The 17,553-nt window shown below is 37.9% G+C and overlaps 3 protein-coding genes across 27 annotated transcripts in view; 2 read left to right on the top strand and 1 right to left on the bottom strand.

The window, feature by feature from the left end:
• mmd (disintegrin and metalloproteinase domain-containing protein mind-meld) overlaps positions 1–9,819 on the top strand; it is a 75,107-nt gene extending 65,288 nt beyond the window's left edge. For 13 of the 21 annotated variants that reach the window (XM_076625504.1, XM_076625500.1, XM_033340704.2 and 10 more), the window contains 5 exons: positions 73–144; positions 3,237–3,385; positions 3,666–4,119; positions 5,899–6,087; positions 8,978–9,819. In XM_076625504.1, the coding sequence (XP_076481619.1) occupies positions 73–144; positions 3,237–3,385; positions 3,666–4,119; positions 5,899–6,087; positions 8,978–9,599 (1,486 nt within the window). In that variant the 3' untranslated portion in view covers positions 9,600–9,819. The remainder of the gene's footprint in view (positions 1–72; positions 145–3,236; positions 3,386–3,665; positions 4,120–5,898; positions 6,088–8,977) is intronic. The other 8 variants (XM_033340708.2, XM_033340707.2, XM_033340699.2 and 5 more) reach the window with 7 other exon arrangements.
• Positions 9,820–10,853: 1,034 nt separating this feature from the next.
• On the top strand, positions 10,854–13,931 carry LOC117160177 (protein phosphatase PTC7 homolog). Of its 4 annotated transcripts, none has more exons than XM_033340733.2 (5): positions 10,854–10,996; positions 12,333–12,512; positions 12,654–12,852; positions 12,955–13,211; positions 13,746–13,931. In XM_033340733.2, exons 1-5 carry the CDS (start codon positions 10,981–10,983, stop codon positions 13,793–13,795), a joined length of 702 nt encoding a protein of 233 aa, XP_033196624.1. In that variant the 5' UTR covers positions 10,854–10,980; the 3' UTR covers positions 13,796–13,931. The 4 variants fall into 4 exon arrangements, with proteins under 4 accessions (XP_033196624.1, XP_033196623.1, XP_033196621.1 ...); XM_033340732.2 differs by lacking the exon at positions 10,854–10,996 and adding an exon at positions 11,424–12,069 and having other exon boundaries at positions 12,333–12,470; XM_033340730.2 differs by lacking the exon at positions 10,854–10,996 and adding an exon at positions 11,428–12,069.
• Positions 13,932–14,328: 397 nt separating this feature from the next.
• On the bottom strand, positions 14,329–17,517 carry Der-2 (Derlin 2). Of its 2 annotated transcripts, XR_004464718.2 has the most exons (7): positions 17,080–17,517; positions 16,919–16,984; positions 16,657–16,824; positions 16,430–16,552; positions 16,189–16,352; positions 15,953–16,108; positions 14,329–15,873 (listed from the first exon to the last, which is right to left on the bottom strand). XR_004464718.2 is itself a non-coding variant. In XM_033340735.2 (6 exons), exons 1-6 carry the CDS (start codon positions 17,170–17,172, stop codon positions 16,006–16,008), a joined length of 717 nt encoding a protein of 238 aa, XP_033196626.1. In that variant the 5' UTR covers positions 17,173–17,517; the 3' UTR covers positions 14,329–16,005. The 2 variants fall into 2 exon arrangements, 1 of the variants encoding a protein (XP_033196626.1); XM_033340735.2 differs by having other exon boundaries at positions 14,329–16,108.
• Between the last annotated feature and the right edge of the window lie 36 nt (positions 17,518–17,553).

The following is a 17,553-nucleotide window of genomic DNA, read 5'->3' as shown; positions in this document are numbered from 1 at the left end:
GACGAATCCGACCGCAAGGGGTTAAATTCGTGGTGAAATACCCGCGGCATGCCTATATTAGTATATTTCTAGCCGCGGCGAGACCCAGCGCGTGGTGTTTCGACCCCCGAATAGCGTCGCCACCGCAGACGGGCCAAGAGTCAAGTAAGTCTCATGTGTCTCGCCGTTATGTCACCATATAGTTGATCGATGATCTCAAGACTGGAACACGCTAGTCGTCGAAAACGTGACAGGCCAGCTTCTAGAAAGAATTCAAAGGGCGCCCGCTCAAATACGAATGCGACCACAAAGTCTGCGATCTTGGAAACTTTTGCTTCGCTGGCCTGACTCGTTTTACCTTATCGAAGCGAGCAGAGATGCTCGGCTCGCGGAATGAGTCGCAAACGTTGCTACATCCGCACGGATAAAGATATCGCTCACGAGCGTCAACTTGCGTCGAGCTCGTTCAGCTGAATATCTTTCGCGTGCAGAGGCAAACACAACTACATACAAACATCTACGTCATACGCACACCCATACACGTGCATACCTGTGTACACAGAGATAGACAGTGGCTCGAAAAAGTATTCGTACACGTACCATAGAAAACTGTTAAATTAATACCGTGCGCATTGTATTATATAAAACGTATCGAAATTTTATTGGCACTGTAACGAGACGCAGCTGCCATGTTTCCGTCAACTCCTAGTAATTAACCGATCCACACGCGTCTGATTGGTATAAGAAGATAATTCTACTTAGAAAACAACGAATATTCTTTCAAGTCCTAACTCGGCACGATAATTTAATTAGACTTTGTAAACTTTGAATTACAATTTCCTTGGTTTTCCAACTAGTATAGAGAGACGGAGAGAGAGAGAGAGAGAGAGAGAGAGAGAGAGAACAGTTAAGAATTACAGCCACGATATACGTACATATGTATGTATGTAAATGTTGCAAGATATACCGTATATATTGCAGTGTAAGCAATCGCTTATTATTGGATCAATTGAAATGTTAAAGACGGTCCCGCTCGACACCGAGACCTATTAGGTCTTAATTATTTTTTTTTTCTTTTTTAGTATTACTTATTAGTATCACGGATGATTGCCTATTTAAATAATTTTCTAATCTCTAGGAAATATACACAGTGGTTGAAACGTGGTGTTACAAGCTGTTTCTCAGAATCTAACAAAGATATCTGTATAACTAAGCGGTGCAGCAAGTCTAATACATCTTTGCAAGGCGAGCTAAATGGCGAGTAAAAATGGAAGATCTTTATAAATGGAAGATGGTACTAATTTTTTACCATTCAGATATCTCTTACACTTAAGACTGAATCGCATTTACTCCAACTATTTTGTTTTTTTTTTTTTTTTTTTCTTTTATCATACATAGTTATGCCCCTTTTTCTCCCTTGCTGCGTGTTGCCATCGAATTAAAATTAAAAAAACTAAATTTCGTATTAGTTTCTGAGAAAACTGGTCGTAACGCTTCGTTTGGACTAGTCTGTATATTTGTATCGAATGTCTCGCCGCGACTTCTCTATACGTTTTCAGAGCCGTTCGAAATTTATCCGATTACGATAATTACGATAGTTGGGTAGTAGTTGGATCTGGATAGTAGCCATAATAGTGTGGTAATGAGATTTTTTAACGTTTCGTATAACACACGTAATATATATCCGGAAAAAAGTGTACGAATGTTTTCGCGAGCCACTGTACACTGTACATGCGTGCAGAGATACACTGTGATAGTACACGATACGTAAGATGGATTTGTGAACGTGACATTGTTTAACAGCACTGATTAGGAATGCAGTAGTAGCGATACGTTTTGTACAATTATTGGAAAAGCAAACACAAAGAGACGATGAAGGGACTGTCTTTTCGTTTGTCGGGTGTATTTTGTTCTTTCCGTTTACCTTTAGATTTTCGGTTGAAAAAAGATGTTTTGATATCGCATAACGGCACGATGCATTTGGCCCAGATTTTCTACAACGTTCAAGGTGGGCATCTTTCGATTTCTTTCTACCAACGATTTTAAGCAGATTAAGCTGGTAATTCGTTCGCTCATCTGTCCAACCAACGTAGGAACTCGTATACAAAGACCACTTGACTTTTCGCAACGTTCTTGTAATACTTTCCGTTCCGTTATATTTTTCACGGTAGCTGGTACTGTACGGTATTATGATATTTCGTTGGAAAGAGTGGGAAATCTAGTTGTAACGCGATTGCATATTAATTCTCACGCGTGTGACACGCTTCTGATTTCAGCAAGCCTAATTCATCGTCTGCTCTATCGTATCTCTCGACACGCACGTTGTGGTCGATTCGAGTAGAAAAGAGTAAAGTGCATGCACAGAATATTACACGCCATGTCTTCTCATCTTTGCACTGCATGCAATTTCCTTTCGAATGCGCCGCACAATCATCGACTTTCGTTACTAGTTCGTTAGAACGACTAATTCCTTGCAATTACAGATCACAGAACATGTACCTACTTGATACACCGAGCATGCTTCGGTCGTTACTTTTTAGCATTCGCATAGTTTAACGTAGAACGCCCCGACCGCAGCTGTGTAATCGTTTGGAAATACAAAAGAAAAAAAAGAAAAAAAAAGAAAAAAAAGAAAAAAATATAGAAAAAAAGAAGGACGAAATACATACTTTTTGTCACGTGTTTTGCGAGCAAAGGATCAAACGTAGAATTTTCCAATGTACCGTTCGCTTCAAGCATGCCTGGATTCGATGAGCCTTCGATAAAATAAACTATCGACAAAGGGCAAGCAGATTCATTTCGGACGAAAAAGGAAAAGATACGCGTGTACATTTTGTCAAAATTCTCCGCGTTTAACCAGAGTCAAAGGAAAAGACACGATGTCGTGTTCGCGTTCGTGTCACGTTTTAATCGATAGCTCGATTAAAAGTGAGGCACAAACACGAACGTGACCCTAACTACGAGACTGCACCGGTTTAAAGAGAGCCTTTCGCGAGTGCGACCAAATGGGTGGTTTCTGCGAGGCAAAAACGGTCACGTCGAATCGAAGACTCGACGTTCAAAGGTGTGCGATAACGAAATTCCGATTTCTCATCGCCGATTTCGATAACGAAGGAATATAATGAGTGTAATAAGTGTAAACATACGTATTGAAATACACCGAACCTATGAACGTTTCGTCTTCTCCGATTAGCTCGAATCGGATTCATCGAGTAGATACAACGAGATCAAATGTTTTTTCACGTCGACATTTTCAGGGAGCATAAATCGCAGGTGAGGAAGCCCGGTATAAGCGAGGAGGAGGGAGATACGGGAGCGGACGAAGTTGTCTCGTTCATCGATCTACAGCAGAACAATCTTCCACAGTTTCGTGGCAAGGGAATTTTAAAGAAACACGGTAGTTACGGTATTGCGATGATCGATAGTCGTGCAACCGAGTAAACCAATAGCCGAAACGTAAAGGGCAGATGCAACGAGCTCGAACCGATGAAATTTCTAATACAGCGTTTCCAATGCTTCGGAAAGCTAACTGAAAATGCCAACGATTGCACGAAAACGAAAATGCTGTACCGAGCGCGCAAACTGATACAGCTGGTTGCATCGACCGTTTGCGTACGTCGTGTTGCAAATACACGTAAGATACGTACAAAGGGTAAAAATTAACGAAAAGGACGAAAATCGAGCAGGTGTGGGAGGAGGAGCGGTAGCTAACGTGGAGCGTACGTTGGATCAACTGAACGGTTATCACGAGCACATTATCGAGGCACTGAGAATGGCGGCGAATCAACGAGAAACATCGGGAACGACATCGACTGGCGGAAATCCGATGGACGACGAAGCTCTGACGGAACCGCTTACGGAAATGCTAACGGAACCTCTGCAAGATTGCTATCCCACGGATTCGTATCGCAAAGACATCGTAAAGCATATCGACAACCAAACGGACGAGGAGTACGAGGAGCATATGCCGACTTGCGGTATAATTCGCATACGCACTTTGGAAGACCTAATCAAGCAGCTGGAGCGTCACACGACTAGAAACAGAAGTCCGAGCGGCTCCGAGGATATGCGCATGTCCGAGAGCGAGGCTGATCGTCCCTACAGAAAAGATTCGTCTGTTTGTAGCGAGTCCTCCCAAGGGTAAGAACTAATGCGAAATACGCGCTTCGCCATGCTTTACGTTCTCATCTCGACGTTTTCGTCGCTTCTACCAGCATTACGTGTCATTCGATCCGATCGATACACTCTTCTTTCACGAAGCTTTGACCACGATCGCGACCGAGTTGTTTTTAACTTGGTCGCCAAATCATTTACAACTATATCGCATAAAATCTCTCGTACTCGAGGAAATTTCAACGTACATAGCTGCAAAGCTTGGACGAGCTATAAGTACGTGTATATGTACTTATTCGCGAGTACTATGTACTAAGAGAAAAAAAAAACGGATAAATCGGCTATCTAGCTAGTTGTAGCTATCGGTCTGATATAAGTGACACAGACACACACACACACGCACACACACGTGACAAGATAAGTATAGCTTCACGGTGCTACTTACATCTCATTTATTCGTCGTCAACGTAACTCGATCGGTATAACACATCTATAACACGCTAGCATCTCACCGTCGCATCTACTTACCTACTCATTCACTCACTCACTTACCAATATTTTTATCAATGCGTCGTTGCTTACTTTTTTCTTCTCTCGCCAATACGTATTTTTGCTTCCTAACTTTGCGCATATTACAGCATATTACAGCATATTACAGCATATTACAGCTATAAGACAAACGTAACAAGCGTCTGGATATAGTAGCATTAGCTTAGTTATACGTTACAGGCAAACGCGCGATCACACGGATAATTGGTAAAATCTCGGCGACGTTGACTTGCATCGCCGACCACGTGCAGCTTTCACGAATTTTACATGCAGAGTCTGTTTATACCGTGTCCCTCTCGTGTTACCTCGATTATTTGTGGGATATTTCGAAGCAACTTGAACACGCATTTCTCGATTCGGCTCGGTTAGAGCCGATGAACCCTCAGATCATCGATACGTGAACGGATATCGTCGATATTTCAGGCTCTTTAACGTTATTGTACGTGTAAATCGTCGCACCAGATCGATCGTAATGGGTTCGCGTTTTTGTTGTTTTTTTTTTTTTTTTTTTTGAAAAGAACGGATGTACCGTCGATTTCTATCTAATCAATGACCTTCTGCCATCTTTCTAGCAACTTTTTTTTCTTTTAATAGAAATGTTCGTCTTTTTTATCGAAAACTTCAGATAAATATAAATTTACTTCTTCCGTACTTTTAATCCGCTTTTGAATGGTTTGTTAGTAGCTACGAATCTGTTTTCCAATCTCTTTCGAATTTTTTTGCATTCGGAAATGAGAAACGATATGCACTTTACTCCGTCAAGACCGAAAGGAGACTGACCAGTGTTGAAGATATAACGCTTCTCGAGCTGCGTATCGCGGCTAACCGAAATCGTGTATTTCGGGTGAACTGGTCGAAAAGCTGCTTCCCTCGTCGATCGAAACGGAACTTTCTCTTAGTCGTCCTGTTGCCGACATGCGTGAACATAAGAAGAAAAATAATAAGAATAAGAAAGTGTAGAAATGCATAAGGAAGTAGTTTTTCCGATGGTCTCTTTACACGTACGATAATATCGAGAACCTTGAGATATTGGCAATATACGTATGTCTATCGATCGTTTTCTGTGATCGTCCGAGGGACCCTTTGGTATTAGGCGAACGTACATTCGCGAAACGATCGGACAAGGAGGAACCGTATAGAAACGAAAACGAAAAGAGAGAAATAGAAAAGAACGCGTGCGTGAAGGAAAACTGAAAAAAAAAAAAAGAAAAAAAATGTGATACACTTGTCAAGGAACTGATCCGATTTCCTACGTAGAAGCAGAAGATGTAGCCGCGGCCGTGACGATACCTACGGTAGATATTGTCAGCCATCGTCTCGAAGTCCTTACGGCACCCATCAGCACTCTCAACACTCCCATCAAATGTACAAGGAGGAGGGTATTTATGCAACTGCCGATCCTGACAGAGGCTCGAATACTAGGGGTGAAACGCCCGATAGCGAAAGGTATCGCAGATTTTTTCAATACGAACACGGGCTTGGTAGCTTGACGTTCGGTAAAGAGATCCGTGCAAATCCCCCTGGCAATCCTACGAAAGTTCCCCCGAACGCGTTCCGCGGTTAGCGTTGGGTATCCAAGTTCCAACGTATACACGTGCATACGCTACCGTGCACAAGTATTTAAACGCTTCGCTTTAAAAACGCTTTAAAATATCGAAAGACCGATATTTTTCCGTATATTTTCAACGTTACGATAGAAGAACGTTACGTTCCTCTACTGTTAATTCTCTACTTGTTCCTATGAATCGGTTCCCATAAATCGATACTGAAACAAGCGATATACCTAGTATCTCTGATAAATAGCTGACACGTGATCGAATCTATAGAAATTCTTAGAGTTGCAACATCTCAACGTCCCACGAATACGTTTAAAGTCTTTTCTACTTTTCTTATTTATGCTAATTAACACCAACCATCGTTTTTATTAATATCCACTAACTGTGTGTATATGGTTGCCTGAGATGAGATCAGAAACAAATAAATGAAACAGCTTTACTTCGGCCATTATATATTCGTATTTGATATTTTATAGCTTATATTTGCAATAATTTGCAACTGTTCAAATACTTACGCACGGTAGCGTGCATATGTAGACAGACTGTGATCGCACGCTCAAAGTGTCCGAACGCTCAAAAGTATCCGAACACTGGCTTATCTTTCGGCAGATGTATTTCAGTCGTAAAATCATGGACGAATTTTATCCTTTATAATCATCGTATACTATTCGTATATAATCTACGTATAACGACATATTATCGCTCGGTTTAATCGATCTTTGAAAATCAATATGCGTTATCAAGTGCTGATGTTTCTTATTATATATTTCTTAGCCCTTATAAAATTATTCTGCTGCTTCGCCAACTTTTTGCCTTTAGATCTTTTAATTTTACAATTGTATTGTCAGATAGAAAGATTATAAGCGTTGCTTCGAATCGATCAAAGTGTCCGGTTACTTATGAACGGTAGAGTACGTATAATCCCCATCGCCATGATGAACGCGTATTCAGATAAGGATTGGTGCATGCCCGAGTGAAAGCTACTCGCCGAAAATGCTCGATGGGTTTACGAATTTACGCGGGTTTTACGGATCGAATAGAAATCCCAATCTTCGACCAGAGAAATCTCAACGTCCGACGATCGAAACGGAATATAAATAGACTCGGCATACTTCCGGGCTTTTACATCTCTACATACGTATAACGAGAGTTGCAAGTCCGTTTTTAGCCAGCTACTATGTACTTGTTCGAGGTCACTGAACGAGCACAATCGAAAGAACCAATCACGGTATAAAAGCACATAAAGCATACAGGTGTCCCGAAGCTGATGAAAAATTGTACCGTTGCCTCCAAAGTTTCCACATGACAGCGGGAAAATAAGATACGATCGGATTCGACAAAATTCAACACACCAACCTTCGCATGCTAATTTATCCTTTTAGTTGCTTGTGTGCAATGCGCTGTGAATGTGCTGCAAATTACGTACGAGACGTCTGTTATTTCTATTTATACTCGCGAATGGCCAGAAACCCGAGTTAAGTTGTTGCAAGCAAAGTGGCGATAGTGGAAACTTGCGAGTCACGAGCGATACTCGACGAGCCTAGAAGCGACTCTCTCTTCTTTTCCGCAATGAATCTCTTTAAAAAGCAACGTCTACGTTTACTCGACAGGCGGTTATCTGCGGTTCAAGACGCGCTAGAACGACGCCGCACTTATCCTTATCTGAAGATTTCCTTCCTCGTCGATCGATCATCACCTTTACGCTTTAATCGTACGACAAAGCTACCAAACGATACTTGAATTACCTCTGTATTCTATATATGTATATGTATGTACATACTTTTCACGTGCAACCGTTGGTAGCCGCAACTGCAAGGCTTCGCACGTGCGCAATAGCTAGAGAAAGCTTACTCTTTACGCAACACATGGATGCGTGTACGCACGCGTTATCCTCCCACGCAGCGCATGAAAACAGTTCTAATATCATTTTTCGATCAAATTTTTTTTTAAGTAATTCGTGAAAATAAAGTTTTAAAGATAATAAATCTTAAAATATCGAATAGAAGAATTGGGAATTCGAGAGAACGGGGGAATTGATAAAAGCCGATATGGAGCCGATATAATATTAAAGAACTGAAACCGAAACCGAAACCGAAATCGAGACCGAAATCGAAACCGATATAGACAAGAACTCTGTCTGTGTATCCACAGCAGATACAATTCGATCCCCGTAACTGTTTCACTCAGAACCGATATACAATGAGGGACGAAACTGTTGGTGCGGCTGCAATGTAGATATAAACAAATCAATATTCTCTATATCGTTAGATATATCCAAATAAATAATGTACATTCATGTACATTCATTGCACAATTACATTTATTTGTATACTATTGATTTAATATAATATTAAATGTAATACACCATTACGTGCATTTCGATATATTTAATAACACAGAGAATATCGATATTTCTATTTCTACGTTTCAATCGTACGAATAGTTTTCTCTTCTCTCGAAAGAGAAAACTATCGAACAGTTTGAAACAGTTATTATGTTCGGCACCGTTTCGATCTCCGCTTCCACGAAAATCGAAGACGACGTTCTGGCATTGAACTTGGTTGAGAAAATCGGTAACGCGTGCATACACGGCTCAGTTGTATACGCGCGGATTCGTGTGTTAGAAAGGGAAATGAAAGGTAAGTTTAAAGCGTGGGAAGGGGGAAGAAGGATTAGAAGCTTATCGGCGGGGTAAAATCCGCGTGTCCGCAGCGTGTGTATGCAGCATTAGTGGTCGTGGAATAGATCCAATGGGCTCGTGTAATCTTGTTATTTTCTAGTGATGCATTTATTCAAGCTCAACAACTAGCCCGACGGACTAGTGTGGACGGAGTGCAACACCGGCCACCACAGCAGCCGCCGCCGCCGCCGCCGTCACCGCCGCCACCTGCAATGACTGGTAGCACGGTGCAGTTGCTACAGCTGCATCATTCTCAACGAAAGCATCGTCAACAGCCGCAGCAACAGCATCGTTGCCACCATCACGCGCAGCAGTCGCAGCTCCAGCAGCAGCAGCAGCAGCAGCAGCAGCCGCCGCCGCCGCCGCAGCCGTCGTCGCAACAACATCAAGGTCAACACCAACAACAACAACACCACCAACTGCCGGTGGAACAACTGCCAATACAGCAGCGCGGCTATTATCCATCCCCACCCCACACTGATAACGGTCTCGATAACGACGAGACTGAAAATGCTCAATCCCACCAACAAAAGCTCCCCGACGTTCGTGGAATCGATGTTAATCACTTGCCTAATATTAACAAATGCCCACTAGACGATAATTTTAGTCTAGATTGTAACATAAATAATGGTTCCCCTAAAGAATTAAATACCAACAACACTAGTGATAACGAAAATACTGCCCTACTGCCCCCTTCGCATTTTCCTGAGTACAAGCATTGATAATTATTAATCGATGACAGATAGTGTCTATAAAACATAGTGGTGTGATTTAATCTTGAACTCGCATTTTATACTGAATAGTGTAAATAACGATAAACTATTGATCGCAACATCAAGAACAACAAAAACAACGGCAAACAGGTATTAAATTATATGAATTAAAATAATCTATATGAAATGTTTATTAATAAACATTAGTAAAACGATTTACTCGAAGAAACGCATCGCTGTTATTCGTATGTCCCCCTTTCCAAGTAGAATATCTTGGACTATTAATCCGGTGGATCGGTTCAAAAGTGTAGGACGAATTTTAGTCAAAGCAGGATAACGACCGATATCTACGATATTCTACATTGTTCTCTTTTACTGAGACGCTCTTTTAACTGAAATCCTACTAGCTAATCCAGTAGTATATCCAAAATCTAATACGTCCTCGGCTTACGTTCCACTTTGAATAGTATTATAAATGCTTTTCTCCAAAACTAATAACTCTGGCTTACACTCTCTCGCCCGCCCACCGGATATTTATTCCCAACTTATTTACAATCTCATTATAGTTGATTGTTTTACAGTTGATTGTACGATATCCGAAAAACAGGGAAATTAGTCGAGTCCAGCCTATCTTTTCTCCCTTTTTTCCCCCTCTAATCTTCTTGCAATCGATCGATTCCTGTTTCTTACGATCAATCCCAAAAAAATAAAAATAAAATAGAAACAACGAATACACACTCACCGATCGTAACTGATTCGCTGCAAGCTGTTACGGATCTTGAAATTTCCACGCAATTCGAGCAAAAACCTGTTCTTTTTCTTCAAACAACGTTCTTTCAAATCGAACTTTCAACTCGTCATTCGTGAACCATGCCGACACCACATGTGGAACTGTCGATACCCGCCACTGTTCGAGAATCGCAGGTGGCGTTCTTCGACTTGCGTAACCAACTTCAGGCTCTTCTTTACCTAATTTCATTTTTATCGATCGCGATCTAAACTTTTAATTTCATATTAATTCGTATCGTGTCGACAAAACCGATTTCCTACGAATAAAAATAGTAATTGTAACAGTGGTGACATTTTTAATGCAACGGTTAAACGTGATACCAATATTGTAGCAGAAACAAAAACTACCTTCTTGTTTTTCTCTTACGTATGTGAATACGTATGTTTTCGTTTACTATTAAAAATTCAAAGACACTTACCTTTTTATCTCTTCGTAAATTTTACAAAATTGTCAATTCTTTTGGCGAATGATCTTTTAATTTGCTCTTTAATTCCTATTTTAACGACAATCTCGCTACAAAAAGTTCATCTTTCAACAATTGGATATGATGGAAAAACTGTCGCATACATACATAGGAACACAGGCAACTCTCGCGGTGATATGATGAAGATTTTAGGTAAGGTTTTTAGTGATCGGCAAATGTTTCTCAATTTGTTTACTAAGCCGGAAAGCTTTTCGATCAAATTGTTAAGCTTCGTCTACTAGTGGATTGAACAACAAACAGTCCGAATCACTTTGAACAAGTTTCGACACTGATCGACAAGACTTCCATGACTTTTGGAAATTTCAAGCTATCAAATTCTATTCGAGGGGATTCGAATTTTAATATGTAATTTTGAAAAACATCGAATCGTTTCGAAACTAAGCTTTCTCGCTTCGCGATATTCGCATGCAACGACCCCGTTCGTAGTTATCGTTTTCACCCAAGGATGGCGTTAAATGTAAAACTAGAAATTACTCAATGAAAATACCTATTAGATTCCAGTGCTCTTTGACTTAGCAGTCGATTTGCAAAGCACATTTGACGACATTAGGAGCTTGCTCTTATCAGACCTCCCGTGTACCTCAGTCTGAAGTCGGATGCGAAGCATATATTATGTACATGCATATGTTGTTATGTATGTAGGTGCAATGTTAACGGTGTTCAAGTCGATTAGCTAGAAGCACTGTAGCACCAGTAGGTACTTTCTCGGGTTACATCGTACCAAGAGATAATTTCAATTGGAATCGCGGTCACGCCGATCTTCGTTTCTTCTCGCGTGAATCGGAATTCGAGAACAGAGTGGTCGATGCCAAGTGCGATAAAGCGAATAGTTGATAAATTTGATCAATGTTACATGCACCTCCAACAAAAACAACAAAACATGCCTCCGATACACTTGTGAATTGACTGCACGATTCATGCAGATTCGTCGTTTAGTTAATAAAGATGTGCGTCACAAAAGTTTGAGCCTCACCGTACAATGCAGTCCATTTATTGGACCGGGAGGCTGCTGTCTCGGACGATATGGAATGGCATATCAAATTATACAGCGTGCGCTGATCCTAACGTGAATAAACGCCGCGAAGCATCTTTCATTTCGGCTGTGTGTGGTTTTCCGAAAGATTTTACACGAGGACGTATACGTAAGGGACAGTTCGGTGATGATGCTTGGTTTAGTGCCAAATTCAAGACTGTCGAAGTAATAGGTAATGTTAGTCTGTCAGACCCATGGAAAAACAGTCCTATCGTTGCAACGCGTTGCCCTGTATTCGCACATGACTGATAGTTTGCAAAACTCCTAGATGTTTTACGTTTTATACTTTTTCTTGTCGTTCCAATTATATCCATCGATACCGATTCTCTGTCAAAAAGAAAAACATTTCGGTAAAACATAAGAATCCTAATCTCGACTATTGCTATTAGACATTTTCTTGTCTAGTAGAATTTTACAATTCTTCGACCTTTTTAGGCGTAGCGGATGGTGTAGGCGGATGGAGGCATTATGGAATCGATCCAGGAGAGTTTTCTAGTTTCCTCATGAGAACTTGTGAAAGACTGGTCTCTATGGGCAGGTTCAAACCTTCTGAACCAGCTGGTTTATTAGCACGTAGTTACTATGAATTACTAGAAAGTAAACAACCCATATTAGGTATTAGAAGCAACTTGTGGTTTACACATTTTTTTTTTTCTTTTTTTTTCATATTTTGTGAAGATTCTATGTTTCCAGGGAAAAGTGAGAAACAAGGTTACATTAATGCGATTAATGTAATGTGTTGTGTGGCTTTTTCAGGTAGCAGTACTGCATGCGTTATAGTTCTCAATAAAGAAACAAGCAGCATTTGTGCAGCTAATATCGGTGATAGTGGCTTCGTAGTTGTAAGAAAAGGAGAAGTAGTTCATCGTTCTTCCGAACAACAACACTACTTTAATACCCCGTTTCAGTTGTCTCTTCCACCTCCAGGACATTCTGGTCTGGTGCTTAGCGACAGGTATTATGCTTTGCGAGTACATTGTCAACTTACATTATGTATTTAATATATTGTCTCGTTAACGTACTTCTCTATTTACAATATCGTATATTTTAATTATAGTCCAGAATCTGCGGATACTTCGAGTTTTGGAGTTGAAGATGGTGATGTAATTCTTTTAGCAACAGATGGGGTATTTGATAATGTGCCTGATCAATTACTTATCACGGAAATGCGTAAAGTTCAAGGAGAAAGAGATCCTACTAAGATACAGGGAGTTGCCAACTCGATAGCCTGGATGGCTCGTAGTTTAGCTTTTGACGGCGCATTTATGTCTCCATTTGCACAAAGTGCTAGAGAGAACGGAATTGATACTATAGGTATGTAAACCATGTCGACGCTTAAACTACCATATATAATTATTTCGAATGCCAAATTCGAATGCGTAGTCTTAATATTTTCCAGTTATAGAAACACATAGTTCTTAATAAAAAATATATTCAATTTATTCGTACCATACATTTCACAATTTTTCTTATATATCTTATGCATGTACAGAATGTTGTTTACTTTGGTAAGAACTTTGTAACAAAGCAATTTCCCTTCTGTACTTTTTTAACTACTTCTTCATTCTTACATCTAGAATAAAAAGCTTATACAAATATGCTGTTTTTTTCCTTCTTCTTTCTTCCCTTTCCCTTCTTTCCTTTTTTTCTTTTCTTGTTTTTTACTCTCCCTTTTTTCATTTTCTAACAAACAAGTAGCTATCTCTCAAAGTAAACACATTGATGGTTCAAAAGGGATTTTATTACTAATTTGTTTAAATAGGATAATCATTTCACTTATTGTAGGATAAACAAAACTAATATAAACATTAATGTGTATATCCAAAACATGTTTCTTCTATTTTTTAGGTGGTAAACCAGATGACATTACAGTGCTTTTAGCAACGGTGGCAATATAATAAAGTATGTACAATAGAGTCTTGATCATTGTATTATAGTCCATGTCATTGCGTATATGTACCTAGTTATACATCATGATATCTCGTTATGATAATCATTTATTATTTAAATCTAAATAAATGGTTTTGTAAATCATTTCCCACCTTAATTAATTTTTTCTATAACCGCTATAAAAAACGTTATTTTTCAAAAAGAACATCGATGGTTAAACTCATTTTTTGACTAGCAAAAATTTGCATGTAAGTATACAAGTTTGTTCAAATATATGCAAACAAGAAGTTACAAAAGTTGTTACTTTTGCGGACGGTAACAGTACATATCATATGGCACAATAACATAATAATGCAACACTGTAATGTATTATGAATGAAAACTATGTATCTCGTTGTGATTATATATTCAAAAAATTACAGTAAATTTCACGAATGTTCATGTAAGAACAAATGTATTTAAAGTTTAATTGAGAATTAAATGCATTCGATCTCTTATACTACTATGTATAGACTAATAACATGAATTTATACAATAATAATTTCAAACTAAATTGAACCATTTTATTTCATCGTAATGGTCATATAAATAACAGTTTTACTTAATATTTACAAAAGGGATACTATCTAGTTAAATCCCCGAGGCTTTCATGGCCTGGATTCTTGCAGTTAAAATTGTTAAAGTCTTCGGTATATTAACTGCGTTCTTTTGGACGATATAACTACAACTTCCACGCTTACAGTATACTTAGAGTATAAGATATATTTTTAATTGCGCTAGCAACAGAACATCGCTTATTTTCCAAAAGGACGCGAGTTACACGCACAAGTCTCTCACAGTTTTAACTACCCTCTACTTAGTAAGTAGTACATAATCGTTCAAGTGGAAATTCTTTGTAATACTTTGGCTTTTTGCCGATGTACACATTGTCATACTAAGTTTAACAAATGTATTGTTTTATTATATATAGTAGAATGCAATCATTTGATAAGTAATATGAATACATCACAGTATAACATGTAATATGATATTCTAAATTCTGAATCGAGCAATCAATTGACGGTAAAGGTCATTAGTTTACTAGGAGAAAACAGAAAAATGAAAACAACTACATTTACCTATGAACTACCAACTGTCTTCGTTAATTTACTAGTATCTTTTTCCATTCTTACTCGCAAATTATAAACATCACAAAAAGGGAATGCCATTTTATGTTTTATTTTAAAATTAAACAACACTATATTTTATATTATTTTTTATCAAATGCCCGTGAAAAAAGAAACTGTGATGTATTCTGTTATTTACAATATTATATATCTTCAGACATGGTATCAAATGTATTATTACATAATTAAAAAAGACTGGAGGATTATTTATAACAGGAGAATAAATAAAAGTATTTACATCATTCGATTATGTAAGATTTTTACAATAGAATCTTTTTGAATCAGGGGTTTCAATTTTGTGTTTCTGCAAACATTAAAAATAGTATTTTATACTCTAGTATACGAGTCCTTTCTTGTTTAACAAAATGTTACACAGCAAAAATCTAAAAGTTGTAATTTTCTATTTTCAGTTAAAATTGTATATTGTATCAGGCACAAGATTGTAGTAAAAATTCATGCTGTGCATAATATAATTATTACGAAAACAGTATTTAAACGAATTTTATCATAGATTAAATACTTACTAAAATGAAGTTTCAAAGAAAATTTAGAGTAGGACAGTTTGCATTGTTTTCACATAGATATCTTAAAATTTATACAATATAGAAATTTCGCAAATTATATCTGATACAATCTATGTTAATTAATGAACACAGATATACCCCAAAATATTTCGTTTTTAACGTATATGTTATCAATATGAAACTTCTTTGTATTCTTGGAAAATCGTAAGCGCTATAAATATATCACAATATAGTCGATTATCTGAGAAATACTGTTTTCATTTATGTATGTTACTTGCATAATATATTCTGAGATACATACAGAAATTTTTTTGTAGAAAAATTGTAACCCCTGTAGAAAATTGGAAGTCTTATCTTTGTTATAATTTTTCCATTACATGTCACATAATGTCAAGGCTGCAAATGTTTAGTACTTTTGTTAGTGACTGGGAAAATCAAGGAACAATGTTGTATATGTAGCAGTGTAAAAGTTTACTTGATATGCCAATTGGTAAGAGATGGTTTGGAAGCAGGACCTTGAATTTAGAATCATTGCATATTGGCTTCTTGACCCCAATTAAATCCACCAGGACGATCTTCAGGCGGTGGAGTATAATCTGGATCTTCTGGGTGTGCGTCAAACAAAGTCTTACTGTGAACAAACAACAAATGATAATATCGCATTTACGACATATAATTTGTAATGATAACCCTTTTATCCAAGTAACTTACAGTATTTGTGGAGTTTTAAGAACACGGAAACCTCCTCGTAAACGCGGAAATACATCTTCTGCAAAGTAATACATATGTCCCACAGCCATTCCGACTAGATCGACCCAAATTGTATTACCAAGAAGTACAGAAAACCCAAGAAGCACCCAAGGCAAATATGGTGCCTATTGATAAAAAAAAAAATACATTTAAAAACAATTCACTCTTTTTCCCTCTATAAAATAAGAAATTAAAAACTTACTTGGAAATTTAAAAGTCCAAAAAAGTTTAATCTAACAAATGGGTTTCTCCGAGACCAAACATAAACCAACATAACTGTCAATGCATGGCCCAGGAATAACAAATTAACAAAAAATGCAAATGTCTATAGTAAGCTTAGGATAATTACACATAATACAATATATTGGAGTTATATTTACTTTATCTGTAATTTGAGAAAGACAATAAATGAAGTGTTAAAAAGGATACAATCATACATATGCCCCCAAAAATGAACATCATTACAAAATCAGCTGTTCTTCTGCGAAACGATCCTTCCTCTAACATTCGACAGTATCGATAAGTAAAGATCATATTGAAAAGAAAATTGAAACCCATATTTCCAAAGAATAAAAATGTAGTTATCAATCTCCATAGCTGAAAGAATATTTATATTACAAAAGATAATAATCGTAAAATGCGCAAAGCTGATAGGAAGCTAAGGAGTAATAATTAATAGATACTTGTTTACCTGATATTGTTCAATGATCAACGTGGGATTAAAATACAATCGAAATGGTGATACCAAATCTAGTTGCTAAAGTGGGAAAATAAAAATAATTTGATAATTACATTTTGAAAATGGCATTTTGCAGATATGAAACTATCTTATGAGAAGAACATTTTACAAACCACAGCAAGAGACGTGATGACACAAGCTGTTGTGTAAGCTCGTGTCACCACAGGTATTTGCATGTACTCCTGCCGGAAAGTTTGATAGGCCATTGGTGTATCGTTACGATCTTCTGTACACCTAAAGACCAATTTCTTTTCCAGACTCTTCGCCCTTATTTTTTATTATCACATGTTGCTCATTACTGTGCGTTATCTAAATTTAATCATTACCCACATCACGACAAATTTGTTATGTTCAGTTTTGTACACGTAATACGTGAAATTCGTTATAATCGAATAACACGAGTTTCGATTTTACATGGTTATCGATAGAAGTTTCGTGGGCTTTTCGCATTCGTGGAAATGTCGCCAAGATGTAACACTTATTAGTCGAACTTATTTAATTACACGTTTTTGTAGTTACGGAAGAAAATTTTTATAAATACGAAAAGATTTTCATGTCCCTAATTCTTATAATTCAAGTTTACGATA

The sequence above is a fragment of the Bombus vancouverensis genome, chromosome 16 (assembly GCF_051014615.1).
Source record: "Bombus vancouverensis nearcticus chromosome 16, iyBomVanc1_principal, whole genome shotgun sequence".
NCBI classification, from domain to species: domain Eukaryota; kingdom Metazoa; phylum Arthropoda; class Insecta; order Hymenoptera; family Apidae; genus Bombus; species Bombus vancouverensis.
The sequence above is the reverse complement of the archived record's forward strand: the minus strand, read 5'-3'. Positions and strand labels throughout refer to the sequence as shown.

Excerpts from the sequence above, each read along its gene's own strand:
- LOC117160177 (XM_033340730.2), top strand. The coding sequence starts at position 11,844 with ATGCAGTCCATTTATTGGACCGGGAGGCTGCTGTCTCGGACGATATGG. Across the intron at positions 12,070-12,332 it reads CAAGACTGTCGAAGTAATAG|GCGTAGCGGATGGTGTAGGC; the intron begins GTAATGTTAGTC and ends CGACCTTTTTAG. Across the intron at positions 13,212-13,745 it reads GAACGGAATTGATACTATAG|GTGGTAAACCAGATGACATT; the intron begins GTATGTAAACCA and ends TCTATTTTTTAG.
- Der-2 (XM_033340735.2), bottom strand. The coding sequence starts at position 17,172 with ATGGCCTATCAAACTTTCCGGCAGGAGTACATGCAAATACCTGTGGTG. Across the intron at positions 16,985-17,079 it reads TCATCACGTCTCTTGCTGTG|CAACTAGATTTGGTATCACC; the intron begins GTTTGTAAAATG and ends TTCCCACTTTAG. Across the intron at positions 16,353-16,429 it reads TTGGACTTTTAAATTTCCAA|GCACCATATTTGCCTTGGGT; the intron begins GTAAGTTTTTAA and ends TTTTATCAATAG.